This window comes from Macrosteles quadrilineatus, unplaced genomic scaffold (genome assembly GCF_028750875.1).
Source record: "Macrosteles quadrilineatus isolate MER2022 unplaced genomic scaffold, UCM_ALF_1.0 Scaffold_5__1_contigs__length_97177068, whole genome shotgun sequence".
Taxonomy (NCBI): Eukaryota; Metazoa; Arthropoda; class Insecta; order Hemiptera; family Cicadellidae; genus Macrosteles; species Macrosteles quadrilineatus.
This window is the reverse complement of record NW_026542598.1, coordinates 46276071-46297039: the sequence shown is the minus strand read 5'-3', so window position 1 is coordinate 46297039 and position 20969 is coordinate 46276071. Positions and strand designations below refer to the sequence as shown.

The 20969-nt window shown below is 36.4% G+C and overlaps 1 protein-coding gene across 1 annotated transcript in view; it reads right to left on the bottom strand.

Annotated features, from left to right (window-relative positions):
* Nucleotides 1-3005: 3005 nt before the first annotated feature.
* LOC128995050 (GILT-like protein 1) overlaps nt 3006-20969 on the bottom strand; it is a 31222-nt gene continuing 13258 nt past the window's right edge. The window contains exons 2-5 of the mRNA XM_054419923.1: nt 6943-7083; nt 5950-6135; nt 4361-4507; nt 3006-3329 (exon numbers count right to left, since the gene is read on the bottom strand). Coding sequence (XP_054275898.1) covers nt 3162-3329; nt 4361-4507; nt 5950-6135; nt 6943-7083 — 642 coding nt within the window. The 3' untranslated portion in view covers nt 3006-3161. The remainder of the gene's footprint in view (nt 3330-4360; nt 4508-5949; nt 6136-6942; nt 7084-20969) is intronic.

Genomic DNA, 20969 nt, shown 5'->3' with positions numbered 1-20969 from the left:
ATTTATTTAGTTTATAGGAATGAATTGTAAATCTAGTTTTAACTAGGTGGCGTTCGCAGAGGCATCCACAAAATTGAGCGGAGTCATCAAGGGTTCATATTATATTGTTTTTGTAATACTGCAGTAAAAACAGTCGTCATTGGTGCATGCGTTGCGAGTCTAAAGTAGCATTTTTATTCTTTAGGGGAAACGATAAACGATTGCATGTATTGAAATATGTATCGATTCGTGCTTCGTAATCATTTTAACCTACAGTCTACAGTCTCTTCCCATAGCATTTTAGCATTGCAGATAAATTAATCCATTCCCACACTCTACACTGCTCACCTTTACTACTTCCTTCACCACCCCCTACGACGTGGACCTGTTTCCCTCTCTTCCCATAGCATTTTAGGATTTCAGATACATTAATGTAATTGCCAAAGACAGTTCCCACACTCTGCACTGCAAGCCTTACTACTTCCTTCACCATTTCCTACGTCATAGACCTGTTTCTTTCTCTTCTCATAGCATTTTAGGATTGAAGATAGGCCTACATTAATCTAACTGCCACAGACGGTTCTCACACTATGCTCCTACTTTACTATTTCTTAAGCCACGTCCTACATCGTGTACCTGTTTTCATCACTTTCCATAGCATTTTAGTATTTTAGCTACGTTAATCTAATTGCCACAAACATTGACCACACTCCGCACTGCTAGCATTTAATACTTCTTTCACCATTTTCTATGTCGTGGACATGTTTCCATCCCTTCTCATAGCATTTCAGCATTGCAGGTATATTAATCTAACTGCTACAAACGGTTTCCAGTTCCCACACTCCACACTGCTCACCTTACTACTTCCTTCACCTCTTCTTACGTCGCGGACCTGTTTCCCTCTCTTTCCATAGAATTTTAAGATTGTGGATACCTTAATCTAACCGTCATAAACAGTTCCCACACTCCGGACAGCTCGCCTTGACTACTTTCTTCACCACTTCCTACGTCACGGATCTGTTTCCCTCCCTTTTCGTAGCATTTTAGGATTGCAGATAACTTAATCTTATCGTCATAAACAGTTCCCACACTCCGGACAGCTCGCCTTTACCTGTTTCCCTCCCTTTCCATAGCATTTTAGGGTTGCATATAATTTAATCTAATCGTCATAAACAGTTCCCACACTCCGGAGAGCTCACCTTTACTACTTCCTTCACCGCTTCCTACGTCACGGACCTGTTTCCCTCCCTTTCCGTAGCATTTTAGGATTGCAGATAACTTAATCTAATCGTCATAAACAGTTCCCACACTCCGGACAGCTCGCCTTTACCTGTTTCCCTCCCTTTCCATAGCATTTTAGGATTGCAGTTATACCTTATTCTAATCGTCATGAACAGTTCGGTCAGCTCGCCTTGACTACTTCCTTCACCACTTCCTACGTCGCGGACCCGTTTTCCTCCCTTCCCATAGAATTTTAGGAATGCAGATACCTAAATCTAATCTTCATAAACAGTTTCCACACTACAGACTGTTCACCTTTACTACTTCCTTCGCCACTTCCTACGTCACGGACATCAAACTCAGGACTATCTCAAGCTAGTGTCGTCATTTGATTATATTTATGATCCATACCGTTTCTGTTCTAATATCTGTGGAATAATGCTATCAGCTATTTCTTTATCTACTGCATTCAAAAGTCAACAGCTGATCATATGACTTTGTTTATGTGTCAAATACTGTTTCCATAAGGATTATATTGAAACTTTGAGACCCAGTGGGGCGGATTCCTGAGAGACTTTTTTAACGCCATATAGATGTTGGCACTCACCGATATGGTCTTTATCACTATTCAAAATTTGAAAACAATTGATTCAGCCGTCTAGGAGGAGTTTGCGTATTACGAAATGCATAAGAGTCGACGTATAAGAGCTTCGCTCGCTCCGCTCAATAATGGACAAAGTCACCTGTTTCATCAGCATTTCTGAAAACTTGAAATGTATTGTGATAATAAAGTAATATTTCATTTCATCATTATCCTCTCCCGCAGTAGCGGCAAAAAATGAAAGTGCCCCGCGGCCGCAGGGACATCAGCATCGTTACCCACTGAGGAATGTTCTTGTCAACATCTGCTATCGCTTAGATCTTTCTATCCCATGGGCGTAAGAGTTTATTGTGTTGAATCAGCATAGAGGGGCCTCTCTAGTGTGAACCGCCGTGGGCCACATTGATTCTGAATACGGCCCAATTTTAGCGACTTCACGCAGGCCACGAGGACAGTTGATGCAACCCACATGACTGCAGAAAATTTAAAATTTAGGCTGGTAAAAAATTTCTATCGATCGGTCAAGTAGTAAAAGTTTAGCTGTTGTAAACTACTTGCCATAGCGCTCTTACTGATTTTAATCAATTTTCTTCATAAATAACGTGTGTTAATATTCATATAAATATCGGGCCTGTGTCGCAGGACCCGTCGCAGGTTTTGGGTCCCACTTGTTCTAGTCTCGCGGGCCCTAGCCCTGGTGTGTCAGCATCGGAAATCTCTCTAAACCTTTAAAAGTATATGCGCTGTTGGTGGGGGGGGGGGGGGGTGCGACATAATGATGCTCTGTCGAGTCCCTGGACACTCAGAAATACAAGGCAACAAGGTGACAAACTTGGCCTCAGACCTTGTGGAACCAGCAGAGCCTTTTTTGGAATCTCCTGTGGGTCTGCAGGTAGGTTCACGAGGAGCACAAGAGGATGGCAATGCTTCACAGGGTTAGCAAGGTCCCTCTATTGCTCCTCTACTCAGATAGTCGCCCAAACATTCTATTATAAACGATTATAAACGAGGCAAGTAACACTGATCACAGCAATGATCAAGGACAATGCAAACGGGGAGTGCTACAAGTGGCTAACATGCCTAAGGACATGGTCCGCCTCGACTCAGTCATTTAATCAGGTATAAAGTGGTCGCGCATTTGCGTAGGCCTAAATTTCCTTCAGAGAAACTAGCCCATTCTGCCTTGGTAAAAAGCAACTCCAAATCACTTACATATAAAAATCTTTATTAAATAATTTATGCACAGGCTACGTACAGTCTGAAACGTCACACTCTAAAACAACATTCAACTTAAGTACACGTAAACTAAGCGCAGACCACTACTGCAGGTCTGGGAAATGTTACAATATTTTGATTATGTTCACACTCGTGACACGACGTAGACGGCGAAGAGGAGTGGCAGGATGGCAGCTTGTAGACCCGACGCACCATTCTTGGAACACTCTGCGGGCTTGGTGCCGGGGATCTTGCTGCATAGGGCCTTGCGGAAGTCACTCACTGCGGCATCATGGTCAGCCTTGACGAATTTCTGAAAATTAGAGGTATTGTCAGATTTAAACATTTCCAGAGGTGTGCACAAATTTGCTAGTACTAAAGTTGTCAAGTATTTTTGAGTGAGTATTTCAGTTCTGTCCTCAGCTTGACTTGAACTTTTCAAGAAAACACAATGAGCCACTTGGTTTAGCAAGGTTTTTTGGAACCATTTATTTACATTAGTATGTCATAATCTTAACAAGTTATTATAACTCTTACAGTCAACTGAAATTAAAACATGTTAAAAATAAAGTTGTTAAAGCTATAAAGAGAATTATAAATTGCTTGGTTGTAGCAAGACATATGCTCTCATTCGGATATCTCAGGCCCAGACCTTATTTGATAAGAAATAGTGGTAACAGTAAAAAAGATACTTCAAAACTAAATGGTCATTGTATTAAATGTAAATAAGATGTGGAAAATCTGTAACCTTAGTAGTTATACTTTTAGAATAAAAGTGAATGGTAGTTGAATGAAAAACTGAGGGGTTGTTAGGATTTTTGTGAGGATAGGGTTACCTGAAGGAGAAAAAGTCCAAACTGGCACAAGAAACACAACACTTTACATTGTACACAAAACATTAGAATATTTCACTGTGACTGACAGCGACAGCATATTCAAATTAATAAGAAAGAGGTTTTTCTTCAGGTCTGAGACTCTCTCTCTTCCTTAGTTGAAAATGGTGTCAGTGACAGCAAAATATTCTAATGTTTTGTGTATATTATGTAAAGTTTGGTGTTTCTTGTGCCAGTTTGGACTCTTTCCCATCCAGGTAAGCCTGCTATCCCGAAAAAAAAACCCTATAAAACCTTGGCCCTTGTGTTCTATTGTAACATTAACACACAATGTAAGAGGCTCATGTTCTCTTGAATCAAATAATTGGATACAGATGGGATGTCTACTGTGGTAATGTTTCTTTGGACAGGCCCAAGGCCCATGAGAATGAGCAAAACTGATCTAAACAAGAGTGAATAGTTCTAGTTTTGAATTTGAAACTACTGAATTTTCTATCAGACTAATACTTACGTCACCAAAGACGATGGTAGGGACGTTCTGGAGGTTGTTGGGGAACATTGCTGTGGTCATGTTGCCGTACATGTCCAATAACTTTGAGCCTTCTTGGCCGGCCGCACATCCGCTCACCTTCTCAACAGTCAGACTGCCGCTGACGCACTGCAAACGTTGTGAATTATTTACCAATACTTGCTCCATGGAATTTCCACAAATAGGTACCTAGTTTGAGTCATTTCTACTAGGGAATCGGCAACGTTATCACTAGCTTTTAACTAACTATGTTGTAAAATAACAAAGTGTAGTTACAGTAGCAAGTGAACAAGGGATAATAAGGATTTATCTTGATCCTCAGGACCCTTTCTGTTGATACTGTTCAATGAAATGGCAACCATACATAGTAGGTATTTTAAGCCAAGTATAAATGGAGATGATTCATTCACCGTGGCAAGCCGCAGTGGTTTTGTAAGTGCTTTGCCGTAAATGGATGCTTTTATTAAAAAAGGAGTACAGTAGTACCAGATGTGGTGTTTGTGAACCCTTATTTATATGAAACATTTTTACCATAAAATTTATGAAATTAGAAAATGTATATTATTATTTATTACAAACTACTCTTTGACTTACACAAATTACAGCCATACATGTATAGTAATCCCTGTAGTACATTTCTGGCAAGAAAAATAGTTATGTTAAATATTCACATTCTTTGGTTAAATGAAACTGTAGAGAAACTACTTCATAGGTTACATAGCTAAAGATGCTATCACCACTAATCACCAATTTTAAAATTAGGTTTTTGTTCATGTGAAATTAAACAATAAAAGTTAATGTGAATATGGGTAGCTTAAATATCAATCAGAAGATGTATGTTAGTAGAGTTGCCTATATTTGACATTATTAGAACTATAGTCCGTTCACAAAATTTACGCCGCTTGAGGGTAGTAAGTTCCCCCACCACTTATTTTCTGCTTAACCCTTAGAGTGCCAGGCGAGAAATAAAAGTAACGCTCAAAAAATGCCGATGATTTTTCCCGAAGGTCGCGCTAAAAATGCCGAGCGCGATCTGGCGATTTTTAGGTTAAAATTTCGTAAAAATCGAATTTTCGATATTTTGACCAACGAAAATTGATGTATCGCATCTAGTAACTTTCGACTCAATGTTAATATATGGGTTAAAAGAATCCGAGTATCCATTCGGTTGTTATGACAACTGTTCGATCATTACGAAACGTCCGGTCAGCCGGACGTTGGCACTTTTGGCTCGTTCTAAAAACGTCCGGTCGGCCGGACGTCGGCACTTTTGGCTCGTTTTAAAAACGTCCGGTTCCCCGGACGTTGGCACTCAAAGGGTTAATATGTTGCAGCTGATGATTAACATTTGACTAATCTCAGTTATGTTTTAATGGTAGGAACAAGACGTGGAGGCCGGAGGGTATAGATTTCTTCTGCTAAAATTGTCTAAATTTTGTGAACGGAGCTTAGTTTTGGAGGCAACATAACTATGAACTTTACCATGCAAATCCTCAACAGAATATGTTTATTATTTTTAGTACTTTTACTGAAGTTAACGATGAACTCAAATCCAGCAACAAGCAACTCACCTCATTCACAGGGTAGTCTTCTTTCTTGGGGTTGCTTGCAATGATTGAACTGGTACAGTTGATAAACTTGAACTGGTCGGCAAAGCTGATGCTCTCATCCAAGACGCAAGCAATCACCTTGTTGCCCTTACATTCCTTCTCCCCATGATGGCATACGAACGTCACATTCGAGTCCTCTCGTGTTGTCTGCAACAAATTAAAAGATAATTACATGAATTGGATACAATTTCAACTCGTAACCTTAAACAGAAATGGATTTGAGTTAAAATTTGAGGATTTTATAGGAGTTGTTGTGGATGTGAACTATTTTTGACTAAGCTTCTGTCAAGTATGTCCAAACATAAAAACTGCATGTCTCCAATATTTTTTGCAATGATAATTAACTTAAAGGCTGCACCCAACAACTCAAATTTATTATTTTGTTTTCTGCATCAGTGGCATCTTTTATTTGATTTTGATGTTTGTTTAAAAGATACACATACCTATAATATCTCAATTTCACAAACATTTTTATCAAATCCATAGTAAGTACCTATGCTTATGTGCTATTTTACATACAAATTAACTTTAAAGCGCCAATTACAACTAAAATCTTAATAAATAACTTGAGGAGACCTATGTGTGCAAATTGCACATTTTAATAGTTCTCAAAACTTGTTTCCAAGCAAAACAAATCCGCCTTATACCTTTTTACCTTTCAAAGATTATGTTTTAAGACAGCTATTAGATCAATAAAAATACTTATTTACAATTAATAAAAATTTTGGATTTTATAGACTGCAAGTCCTTCCACATCACTGGCTTTTAAAAGTGAATTCAAGAAAATAAATAAAACACAAGAAGGGTGAAGCCCTAAAGCAAAATTACCATTTGTCCCTCTCCTAGATCAGTTTCATAATGACACCTCAATTATTTTATAGATCGGTTAAGTCGGATGGCTAAAACAGGCATGTTACATAGAAAACCCTTAGATAGAAGATTCAAGATACTTACAGTTGCTTTGCCGTAGGGCACCAACGTCAGGTTGAGGTATTGGCCCATTGGTCCGGCAAAGACAGGGTACAGCTGCTTTGTGAGGAACTTTACGCTGTCAGGACAGTAGGACTCAAAGTATACAGAGACTTTCACCTTCTCCTGCAAACATTACATTCCGTTAAATCAAACTGGAAAACAGATCAACTTATTAGGTTAAATGACATTGAAACACGTGCATTATACAGAAAATTTCTGCGGAAAAAAGTTGAAAATGAAAATCTCAAGTTTGCACACTTCTAAAAGGATCTGTTCAAAAGGCATTCAAATTACGCTTTTCTGCTTAAAATTATTTAAAAAGTTGAAGCGACCCTGACCTCCCTGCAGTCTACATTCCCCAAGAAGAAAATTCAGTGTTAACAATTAACATGTGTGTAAACTTGTTTTGACTTAGGGAAATACAGTATGCTTAGTTCTACCATTGATAGTCAAAGGTTCTACTTTCACTTGAAGTACCTACAGGTATTTTGGGAATGTGAGATTGATTCAAACATCATGTTAATTGTCATACATGTTGTGCCGAACTGTTCTAGCAACAATTGTTAAATCTTCAGTACATTTTACTTATTTCTGTAAAATTCAGAGAAAACTCAATTACATGAGTGTGGAGTCCAAATAGATGATTTTTATATAAATTATAGAAAATATAAGTTTGAGTTAAAATCTAAGACACCCATGGAGTAGGAATCATCACTTCGGACAGTAATTTTCCACAGTGGATTACTGAGGAATTCCCCACTAGGAACTACTCGCGAATTAAAGGTTCCAGGGATCTACTGTAGGACCAGAAGAGTCATTGACCCCCCCCCCCCCCACCACACACACACACACACAGAACACCTGTAGTGTGGGAGAGAGACGGAAAGTGAGGGTTCAGGTTGTGGTTGTAAAAGGTTTGTCTCTGGAAGCCTATAAACTACAAACTACATTACTTTTCTGAGCATCCCACTTGTATTGCTCCTGAAAATATTCTAAGGTTCTACAAAACAATTAATTATGGAACTTGTTGTGTCTTTACATCACAGAAAACATACTATACTATGTTTTCTGTGCTTTACATTGAATATTGAAACGTCAAAATGTAATATAGGATATGCTAATACATAGTCAAGAATAACAATTGATTTTACATGCATCAAATCAAATTGTTATAATTTTTCGATTGACCTTTTAAGGGAACTGGAAAAATGATCAATAATTGTAAATTTTATTTGCCCTTTTTGAGCGATTTTTTAATTGTCTTGTTATTGCTGTCAAAAGATATGTAGGCCTATTGAAACTGACATAGTATATACAAACTGTAGTTGATTTATTAGGTACTGCAATCCCACCTAAAACTTAATTTACCGATCAGCACAAAACGCATTAAAGGAAATACTCTTTGAGGTTGTAGAAATACCATTTTGAGTTTTACTGAAAACAAATTACCAAAACCACAAACAAAATATTCTAAAATGCAATGGAGTAAAGGAAGCAGGGGTGTCAACATGCGATCTTGTTTTGTCCCTAAACAGTAAATATCTGTACTTTAATTTGGGTTGTGTTAAAAAAAATACCCCGTACATAAATTCTGCTTAAAATTATAGCAACGATATGGAACATTGTCGAATTTTTTTAGATTTTTTTGTTAGAAAATTTTTTTTTCCTAACAATCTTAGGTAAACAATGAAACACAATGTATGATATATTGGAGATATCAACGTTTGGTTTGACAGTGCTCGCGTATGCAGAGGTGCAATAGTGTAGTGATAAAACTAAATCAGCATCATTATCGGTACTTTAGTTTATTCCTAAAAGAAGCCTAATTGAGTTACTTAACACAATCCAATCTTAGTAATTGTTATGGAATGTGTCAACTTTTATAGTTATTAAATCCAGTGCTATTTTATTAGTCGATGATAAATGATTTACATTTTAAAAATCAGTCTCTTTCATTCTATCTACCTAAACGTGTTTCATAATTACAATAGTTTATTTATAATATTCAACAATATTTAGCTCAGGATTCTCATCGTTCAAAGATAATGAAAATCCTACACAAACGAGACAACAGCTATACCCCTGGTTCTGCCTCATTCTAGCCTGCAACTCAGTATAGTCACAGAAAACATACTACTATAACCGTATGTTTTCTGTGTTATAGTAGACGAAGAAACATTGAAGTTAGTGGAAAATACAGCAAAATCTGCAAATCCACTGCAAGTGTTCGAAATCAGCTGTTTGTAACAATGCTTACTCTTCTTATGCTGCGAGGGCTCAAGACATTCAATGGTAGCATTTCCATATGAACCATCTCAGTAACGAGGCCATTATGGCAAGATCGTGCTCGACTCCCAGTGTGTACTACGGCCACAACAGAGAGCGCCACCAGAGGTGAATGACCGCGCGGTATGCATTACAGTACATTTTGTTCAAATTTAACGGAATCGGGTATTTTTTTTATTTATGGATAAGGAATATAGAATGTTCGCCTTATTGGTTTCCGTTGTCTTAAGTTGTTTACTTTGTATTGACGTTTGCATCCGATTGTAAAATTCGAAGTTTAACTAGTGTGAGTTGTTTTGAGTGAGCTGATTCAGATTTAGGTTTTCATTTTATTCAGGGATTTTACGGTTCATGCTACCTATGTTTAACACCATTGCATTAGATACGATTTGATGTAACTATTGGAACAGTGGATCCCGAGTGATGTTCACCATTGATCCACAAGACAATAGGACGTGCTCTGTTTTAATCCTTCACTTGCATAATTTATATTGAGACAGACTTCTTCGTTCCACCACTAAAACATACATTACTTCTTTTACGCTTGTCGAATTTCTAAATTTTCAGGAGAAATTGCATTATCCTAGTATCTATTATTTATTGGCTTGATGACGAAACCATTCGATTTGTACAAATATAATACTAATTGTTTCACCCTAACTTAGAAAGGGCGAGAAAAATAGCAGAAGGTAGGTATAGTGCATGTAGGAGGAACTGGTACGGTACTGGAACGAAGAAAAATAACACTGTCACGTAGAATAGAATAATTAATTACTAATAAAACTTCAAGATCGGCGAAGTTAAAAATGTGAAGAGTGCGACTTTTCTTGACGTTTTCCTGTATACTGATTGCTAAAATACTTCTCTAAGCTTTACTTGGAACTTATTTATATCTAGGGTAAAGTTCAAGGTCTAAATATCAAAACGCCAATAAACCTCTCTACCCCATACAACAATCCATATTTGTGTTTGTTGTATACTGTATAATTACGTTTTTCCATTCTAGTGAGGTTAAGTAAACAATCCATAAAATCCAAACTTTAAAATGTACTGGATTAGCCATGGCTGTGCTAGTGTTAGCTGCTTATAGAATATCGACCCCACAACTCTGTGTAGTTCGTTTGCCATTTGTCCATTACTCCCATTGTTCCTACCGCCATTATCGATCGAGTTGCAACCACTCTGTTAGTTTTACCTGACATTGAGTCTAATTAAATTCATCTTTAATCAATAACGGCAAGTGGCGTTTCAATTTACTGTGGATGTACTTAGCTTATTAGCGCCAATCAAAAATGAGTATCAGTAGATAATTAAAATCCAAGCTTGGTGATTGTTAGCTACATTTGAGATAATATTGGAGTAACTATTGTTTCAATGGCTCGACGCATGCGAAACGCAGCTTTATTTTCACCCAACACAAAGACCTGACCTCACAATGTTAATTAACTAATTACGTTAGAAAAGTGAAATGTTTCTCATTCAATACGAAATAGAAGTTTATATAACACAAGGATACAATAGGTGCCAACAGAAATATCGTTGGTGACATGGCATGGTGTTATGTTAGGGAGTTAATTTCGTCAAAGATTAATATGCACAACATCCGTATCGGTCAGCTAAAATTATATAAGATTTGTTTATGCTCGATAACGCTTTATGTCTTATATTTAGAGTATTTTACTATCTATAAGTAGTACAGAATACTGTTTCTCCATTGAGTTTTCTAGGTGAACACTTATTGTTTTAAATTGTGGAAGATATATATATAGGGTTTATTTTTACAAGGATCGCAAAAAAATAAATTTGCCCTTGATGCTTCCTTAACAAAAAAAAAAAAAAAATGAGTTTTTTCAGTCCTCTTCCCAGTCCCTCTTGATCACTATATAAGTTCAATTCCAATAACTCCACACTCCCCAGTTATTTCAACAACTTATATAATACTATGACAAATTAACAGAGGAGACACATCTTGTGAACTACTACTTTATTAGTCCTCTAGTATCATGAGCAAACAGGCGAAGTATGGGCATTCAGTTGAGATCGACATACTTATAGTCTGTAAGATGCTGGTACCTGTATCCTGACCCTCCGGGCCAATCCTACGTAAATGGTGGGTTAGGAGACAGGTTCCATCATACAGACTATAACCGTGACAAGACATGAAACTGGCACCAAAGCTCCAGTTTGTAAAACAGGATGAGAATATCTTAGAAAGTTCCCAAACAGAGCAAGTCTCGTCGCTCAACGGTTTTAATGTAATACCATAGATAAAAGGAGTATCCTTTTATCTATGGTATTTCTTAGCACGGATTTAGACAGTAGACATTTTTGGAAGAAACCTCAACAAACAAACACAGTCTGGAAACTGGTCCCGGTCCGGTACGGGATCCAAAGATAATTTGGCTGTCCTAGGTTGTAGTAGTGCTGCGGCAAAATCCGGTTTTCAGAAACTTGAGGCGAATCATCTCGACTCCGCGCCGAGGCCTCAAAACTGACTAAAACGCCTTCAGAGCTCCATCGAGAACAATCCTTAATCGTGTAACGGGAGGAATACGATGCAGCAAACCCGCAGACTCATGAAATTTAAAACATGACCGTGCATGATTATTTATGAATATTCTAAGGCAAAGGAATTATTTACCGCTACAAGTAATGACTGAAAACGTTTTACCTCGATGATTTTGCACAAAAAATGATCAATAATTTAAGAATTTTATTATGTATGAAATAATTGTTAAGATTTTATCAGTTTTTAAACTTGAGTTTGAGTTCGGAGAAGAGGAAATTCAGGGTGATCTGAAAGCAAATTTCTGGAAGAAGGCCAAAGAATTTCCAAAGAAAGCGAAACTCAAAAACAGTCGTACACATCTAACCTAGGATATTCTCTACACTTCACTCCGATGCTCGTGCTTAGGTAAGTATGCCCTTCTTTTGTGTAACTTTAAAAAAGTAATTTCCTTTTCCAATATATCCCTCCTAATTTAGGAATGTTTAAGATCTTCCCAATGACTCCTATGCTATCTGTGTCCATCTCGGCCGAGATTTTCCCATAGCTATAAACCCAAGTTGTATTTTTCATCACCCCTGGAAAGGACACAAATCATAAAGTTCTAATAGTATTAATAAATCAATGCCGTTAAAGTTTTATTACGATTTTACAAGACCTCGCTCCCATCAAGAGAAAATATAATCGACGGCCACGCAAGTACTGACGCAAGATAGCCCGGTGGAAAGCAGAAGCGGAATTACAAATGTGGTTTTTAATTTCCCAAGCAGTTGACGCAATACTGTTGTTTCCTTTACTGCCCAAGCGAGACTTACAAAGTATCACTGTCCTTGTGTGAAGTGTGTTGAGCACCTCATTATGAGCAGTTAGTTAGCCACTGTACACAATACACTGAAAACTTATCACAGGAAAACAGTGCATTTATCAGAGTAGTAGGCGCACTTGTGTTGATTACTGATCAAGTTGCACCACTCTCAAGTTGCACAAATTCTCTTTTTAACAAGCAAAACTGAAAGATCTGCAACGTCTTTTATGTCAAACATTGTCATTTTTGAACTAAGAGGGAGTAATCTTTACTGTAACTTCATGAGTGGCTCATTTGAGTACGTTCAATTGAATAAAACATTAGCTACAGCTATCGGCTCCACTCGACTAGTCCTTTCTTATTCCTGGCTACGTGGGATGTATATAGTCAAAGCTAACGTGTTCATCTTCTGAACATTCTGAACTCTCTACATCACCTGGAGAGCTGTCTGCTTGTCCTTCGTCAGCTGAGCGAGTAACATCATCATCGTACACAAACAGATGTCTGTCTCGGTATTTCCGTCGTCGAAGGCTTTCTGATAGGTAAACAAGGAAGCTGGGGTAAACAATAGCTTTCGTGATCCCATCCCTCCCATTACTAGCTCGGCGCGGCGTCGTGATCTCGGGGAACAGAGCGGGGAAAGGTTTACGGCCAGCAATCTTCGGGAAGTAACGATGAGTCAGTGATATTGATATTGGGTGAGTCAGATGATATTACACGCTGATTCAATATCTGTTCAAGCAGATTTAATGATTTTGGGGAAATGACGCAGACTAGATAGTCGATATGCATCATAGTGTTTTTCCTAAGATTTCTTGGTGACCATGAGGACAGAGTTTTGACGACTTAAACATCTCCAAGAATCTGTTCGTTTAGCTATGGGAGGTAGCAAACGCCATAAACAAAATAAACGACAACAATGCAACAATGGATCAGCTGATGTCTTGAGCTGTGACACAAAATCCGAATAACATAGTATTTTGCAGTGTTGAGATTTTGCAATGTCAATAGAAGTTATGCAAGTTATCAAAACTGTAACCTCTTCGAATGCCTGTACAGCAGCTTGATGGCAGAGTTTGAAAATAATTATCATTTGATCAGCATAAATTACACGCCTCTACACCCAAACAACCAAAAGCAGAATTGACAAGAATGTCTTTAGTGTCAAACAAAATCGTCATTTGGTCGTCATCGTGTTTTGTCCATTACATAACGCAATACACTCAATGTTTTAACTTTCCATTTCATTTAGTCTATAGTTTCAACGTTACATTTGATGGGTTTAGCTATCTCCCATGATGGCCTGTCGTTAAAATAGCTAAACACTAAGCAAACAAAACGTTGGAGGTGGTTGCATCATCAAAAGTAAACAATATTTCCCTTAGGTAAAGTCAAATACAATAATGACAATGGTATCAAATATTAAACAACCAAAAGTAGGACAACCGTACGATGATCAAACACAATTTAGGTCAAATGGACGTCATTTAGGACACATGCAACATTGATTCACCCCTACCAGCTGACGACAGTAACACAACAGCTGATTTTTAATGCAGTCAGCTGATTTATTTATTCCGTAGTTGCTACTTTCAGTGTAGCATTGTTTATGCATTCAATGTTTTATTTTGCTTGTAGCAAGAAGAGACAGCTGTTATTGCTGGTTTAATATTTGATGTTGTTTAGGGTTCGGGTTTATTTAATGTTGTATTAGCTTGATACAAAATACCCCCGCCGCAGCAAACCTGCAGACTTAGCGAATTTCCATCTGCCTGATTGGATTTAAACTAAAATGTCTCCTTAAAAATATCACATTTATTCCCTATTTAAACAGAATTAGTTTAATGAGTACTTAGGTTTGCTGCAACAGGGAGGGTAAAAAAGTTTTTTTTAATGTAAAATATTAAAAGGTACTGTGGTTTAGTAAGAAATTAATGTATATTCCAAATTTGATCAAAATATGTTCATAAACAAGCAAACTACAACAGTTTACTTATTCCCCATAAGAATAACATGGGAATTTTAAAATTACAATTTTTTTGAATTTTCTCCGTAACAATTAGGCGCATAGTAACGCTTCAATATACTAAATTATTTGTTTTTTTAAGCTCTACAAAATGGTTTGAAAATAAATTGTGAAATTTTGTGTTTTTAGGGCCAAAAATGGGAAAAACCTATTTTTACCCCATAAAACCCCCCATAAACCCCCGTTCCCATAGTCCGATCATGCTGGTTCGCGAACTCATTCAAGTTTATCCCGCCTTACACCTTTAAACCAAGTTTTATCAAAATCGTAAAAAAATTACTCAAGTTATCGTGCGGATGGACACATATATATATATATAAAAATTTGAACGAATGGTGTTTTTGGCCTCTGGGGACATCAAAATGAAAAAGTAAATTGGTCCCGGGCTTAGGTCTTACCATGAGACCTACGGTAATAGCTACTTCCCTATAGGGAAATTCGCTAAAACGTGAAAGTGATGTTAATTTTTAAACGTTTATTTTTTAAGTGTGTCAAAATTAAGTTTACTTAAAATAACACAATACAGTTGATATTAATATATATTTATAAATATGTATATGCCTATACATATGTCCTTTATGTATAAAACTAATTTTCTATCTTATCTCCAATCTTAAAATTGCATATGGTTCTGGCCCCAGGATTTGGAATTTACTATATTATTACCATAAGAATGTTATTGATTGATTTCCATTGAAGAAAAACATAAATATCTACATTTGACGTATTTTTTTCCCGATTTACACTTCAAATAGTTAGATTTAAAACAAGCAAAAAGAATATTTTACATGAAAATGGTTAAATTAATTTAGACACCACAATAAATTAATGGTAGTCGTAATTTTGTTCTACAAAGAACTTTGTTTGTCTTCAGTTCTCATCCCGTTGCTTACATGGGTTAAAGCATACAATCAGATAGTGATCTACAATCTTGAATTTATAAATTTAGGAAACAATATTTCCACAATTTAATCGCTGGCAAATTAACTGATCTCAATTCTTCGAATAAATACAAAGACGATTTTTTATTTTTCATACGTTCCAAATTTCGTATTTAAAAACCTCCTTTAGTAAAAACTGTTAAAACTATATTATAATTGTTACTATGAGAAGATACATTTTCAGTTTTACGTATTTAATTTTATAAACTACCCCGTAAAAGCATCGATGTAAACAATTGTACGTTTTATTTAATTCTCTGAAGTGGCTTTCTTACGTGACGAATCTTACTAATATTATAAATGTGAAAGTTTTTGTGTTTGTTTGTTTATTTGTTTGTTTGAGGTTCAATCACGCATTAACTACTGGTTGGATTGGGCGGAAAATTGGTATGGTGATAGCTCACATTCCCGATTAACATATAGACATATTCTTATCTCAAAAATCCTTTCGGGCTCCACCCCATTGGCTCTGGAGTTACCCATGTTAACCTTATAAGTATTCATATTTAAAAGGAATTAAAAGATTTTGTCAGCTGCTTCAACTACACAAGTTAGTTCTACAGTATTATATGGTATTAAAAAGTTATAAGGATTACCAGCAGGGTGCAGAACTATTTTTTTTGTTGCATTTACGACTACAGCTAATTTGAACCAACTAGCAACAAAAAGCTGTGATATACAATGAGACATTAACTTTTTTTATTGTTTAGGTGCAGTTAAGAACATTATGGCTATAGTAGATGCGCTATATTATAGCGTACCGTAAATTAAAGAACCAAATTAGTATAACTGCAATACAAATTTTATACTTATATACGCCAATCCCGTACGAAGGACGGGTACTCTGCTAGTAGTTAATAAATTTGTCACACACAATAATGAATATAATTAAATAGCTACATAATCCGTGATAATAGTTTGTTGATGAGGAGCGTGCAATTAAAACCATTAAGTTGACGATTTAAATAATTAATTCCATGAGTAATAATCTGTCGACGATCGTACCACGTATAAAACCACTCAGGACGAGTGGTTTATTAATGCATCACACACAATAAAGTATTCGAACAATTTAAATTAATAAACTAATTAAACACTTTTACAAGCTGTAGTTTTATTATATACTAGCTGGCCCGACAGACGTCGTCCTGTCCTAACGTGGTTTTATGTCAAATGCTCGTTCATTTTCAAGATGAGCTCGTACGCATGGCTGAATCACGTCCTGGTTGAAGTTCGTTCGCTACGCTCACTCACCTTTAGGTTGGAGCTCGTTCGCTGCGCTCACTTGCCTTCAGGTTATCTCGTTCGCTACGCTAACTCGCATCGAGGTTGAAGTTCGTTCGCTACGCTCACTCACCTTTTGGTTGAAAATTAACTGTTGTCATAAATTTAAAAATAATAAAAGTGTGCACCCTGCTGGTAAACCTATTAACTTTTTAATGCTATTGAACATCACAGAATCAAATTGTTTAGTTGAACGAGCTGTAAGATGCTTTAATTCCATTTAAATATGAGTACTCATAAGGTTAACATAGGAAACTCCAGAGCCACTGGGGCGGAGCCCTTTTGACGGATCTGCACCAAACTTCACACAAACCATCCTTGAATAATGCTTAATAATGCCTGAAAGTTTCATTACAATCTGTCGAGCGGTTTTGGAGTCCATAAAGGACAAACAAACAAACAAACAAACATACAAACATACATACATTGGATTTTATATATATAGATTAAATGCAATTAAAACGTAAGTTATTGAATGATTCTGTTAAATAATAATGAGTAATAGTGCGTGAATGCATTGCATGCAATTCAAAGTAGTAACTTACTACCTTCAAGAAATATTTTGCAAGTGGCACGCCATATTGATTTTATGTGACTCAGGCAAAGTGCGAAGGCGTTCGTGAAGGGTGTAACATAACCGCCCTGAGCGAACGGGACACGCTGAGTCACACCTGCGTAAGTGTGTGTTTGTATGCGTCATTTTACAGGGGGGTTGACACGAATTACAGGGCCTGTGACTGTGTGCAGGCGCCACAAATTGCAACCTAATCTGCCAAGTTTATCACGGACACGCCACCTTGGGTACAATGCACTCACCCCGTGCGGCGTTGCAACGGTTGTATTTTATTATTGGATTGGTACGTGATATTTTGACAAGATGTTATTTTAAAAACAAAAATTGTTTCCTTCATCGCAATTAAGTTTACTAAACTGGTTTAGAACTTGAGATTTTTTGTCACCCAATAACTGACGGACGGAAACTAATGATAAGTGATAAGTATAGAATGCAATCTACAATTCGGAAACTACAAAAATTAAAATTTAAGGCTATGGAATTTGAGCGATAAAAAAGTATACTAACAAATCTTTAGTTGATGAAGGTGTCAGTCAAAGTACAATACAATACAAGCAAAAGCCATTAACAGAGAAAATGTTAAGCTATGAAAAGTTAAGTTAAGTTAAGAGAAAAAGTTATACAAGGTTCGATTCATCGAGATCAATAGGTTAGCTGATCGGAAGGCAAATTTCGTTCAAGTTTTTGTAAAAGAGATTCTTATGCTGAATCACAAAAAAGACATTAACATAAGCAATTAATTGCAATGGGTGCGTATTTAAACCCAGATATGAGTGTAGAATGGAGTGAGATGATCTGTGTAGCTTTGTTTGGTACTGAGCTGTTTCATTAGTCAGGATAATTGAAAGTCCAATGATCAGGGACAGCTGGGTCCCCAGTTTCTTACCATCAAAAATCAACTGACAGTGACATACACTCTTTGTTTTAAGCTTTACCTATTTAGCTGTGAGCTCCTTCAAATAAATTGTGTACAATATTTAACTACTCATGCATGCAGTTGAACATTCTATATATGTTTATCCAATTAGAGAAACTGCCTAGTATTTTCTCTAAATAAATTAAACAGTATTTAATTGTATGAACAAATTAGATTCTGCAGTATTGACGACCAAAATGTAACGTTTTAAGGGAATTAGTGTTATTCAATTCACAAGATCCTATATGATACATAGGTCTACAGGAGCAAAGTCCTCGAGTGTGTAGGTTTGTGCAGTATGTGTTCAGGTGGATACGACTGATTAGTTTGTAGTATGCAAACAAGAAACAATGTGAGTCTGTGAGACTAGAGCTACCTTCTGTTGGAACTGCACTCTTTAACAAGAAAAACTATGTACTTCCCCACAGCAATTGTTGTCTATTGGAATGTGTGGTATGTAATATGGTCATTAAAACTAAATCAAATCTACAAGAACCTCAAAATATTTACATAACAGCGAGAATAAAATGCATATAAATGCATAAAATGCAAATATAATAAAAACCTACATCCAAATTGATAAAAAATGAAATCCCGTAAGTATGGTATATAAATTATATAAAAAATAAAAAAGTACATCTAAAATAAACATCTAATCTTAGTCAGTAACACGTCTAACATACACGGTTCGACCCACTATTCTGCACTCACCCCTAAATTTATGCTCTTAAAATGGTACAAAACTATATCATGTCAAAAAGTGCTAGGATGAACTACCTTACCACGTCTTGGCAACGCTAAAATCCACATTTGATTAGCAAGACTTGAACCCGGGGCCTCTAGGACGAAAGTCCAACATTCTAACTAATATACAAGCCCCGCCCAATTTAGATCAAGTAATTTATAAAGGTTACACCATGTAGTGCATTTCCTGATCCTACCGGGTTACTTTCGCTCAGCTTCCTATGAGAACCTGTTGCTGTTGGAAGTGTCCCCTCTGGTCGCCAATCGCACTTACGTAATAATCTCAGTACTTGATATTCTCACACTGTTGGTAAGAACGGGTATTGAATTTATTTAGGTTGGCAAGCCTTCAATCATCGACTTTAAATTACACTAGTTTCCGGTGTCTATAAAACATATGCTTTGTTATTGACCAAGATCAGCTGTTTAGTCGATACAATGATTAGGACAACTACGTACAGCTTCGAACAATCATAAAAGCTTCAGTATTAAAATAATACTGAGTGTTTTGGCGTTGTACTGATTAATTATCAACAATGTAAACAATATCATTCCACTGTAATTTCAAACAATCCACAAAAAGATAACAATGATTCATAAAGCATCAACAACCAAAGTAAATCTGTTTAAATTATTCCAATGATAAACATATCAATAACATCGGCCTTTGATACTGTGAGTATTCATCCTTTGGAAAAATCCAAAGCCTATTTTATTTTATGATTCATGCTTGATTGAGAATAGTGATTAGGCTACTACGCAATAATTCCAATTCGTCATGCGTTTACAAATAAAACATTTTAACCATGCCGTTGGTTTGTTGCCATAACTTTTACTTTTTTTCAAAATTGTATCTAGTAATCTGTTAAGGTTTTTGAACATTCAGCAAATAAAATAACAATTAATACAAAGTTAGTTAATCCATCGACAGATCTAACTTAAAAATATTTAGGAACATTATCCTTACATAGAACTATTTATTTGCCTTAAAATTAATTGTGTTCGGCTGATCCATAAGGACGAAAATCTACAATTTATTGCTTATCTGTTTCTGTACCTAATTTTAACACACAAACCAACAGTTAAATCCGTTGTGCTCGACCCGATTATTAATTGGAGTTTCAAGGTAGGTACAGAAATAGAAGAAATCGAAGTGCGCAAACAAAAAGCTGTAGATCTAATACTTTACTTGACATATCGACATTCTGACCTCATTCGCCATAAACTTCACTTTCACCGCTAACCTTCTATTGACGGGAATTAGCTTCCCAAGTCAATATGTTGACTGTAGTTTATCTAATTCGTTGACCTAAGCAAAGTTAATGTCATTGAAAACATTATTATCATATTTTTTACCTTATGGAGCTATACATATATGGAAAGAGTTGTTTTTGTCAAAATTTTAGAATTTGAGTTTTGAGTAACTGTCGATTTTGGGCCCCTCTAAAATCGAAAAAGGGGGGTTTCAAGGTGATATCTGTGTCTGTGTGTGTATAATATATGTGTATGTATGTGAGTGTAGATAGATAGCTTCAGACTACACCTGAGGTCCAATGTTAATAAAATTTGGTATGTGGGCCTATTTGGATACAAATCCATGGTACCTAACGGCTTTCATTTAAATATTTTTGAAATTTAGATTTTTCATGGCCATTTTCAGCAACGACCCCAACGTACTTAGGACCATATTAAACAAAAGCTAAATCAAGGACAATATATAATTGGTCCCAGTAACTATCAATAAGCTACTGAATCTTTTCCTTCCAAAACAGTAGTTGTCGTTCGTTACAAAACTGTGGTTATACTTAAGAACGTGTTATTTCCTGTTGTAAAAATTTTACAACAAACAGCTGATTAGCAATCACAGAAATATGCGAAAGCAGGCGAAAGAATAGTTAAACACTCGCTTTAAAATGTAACCACCGAG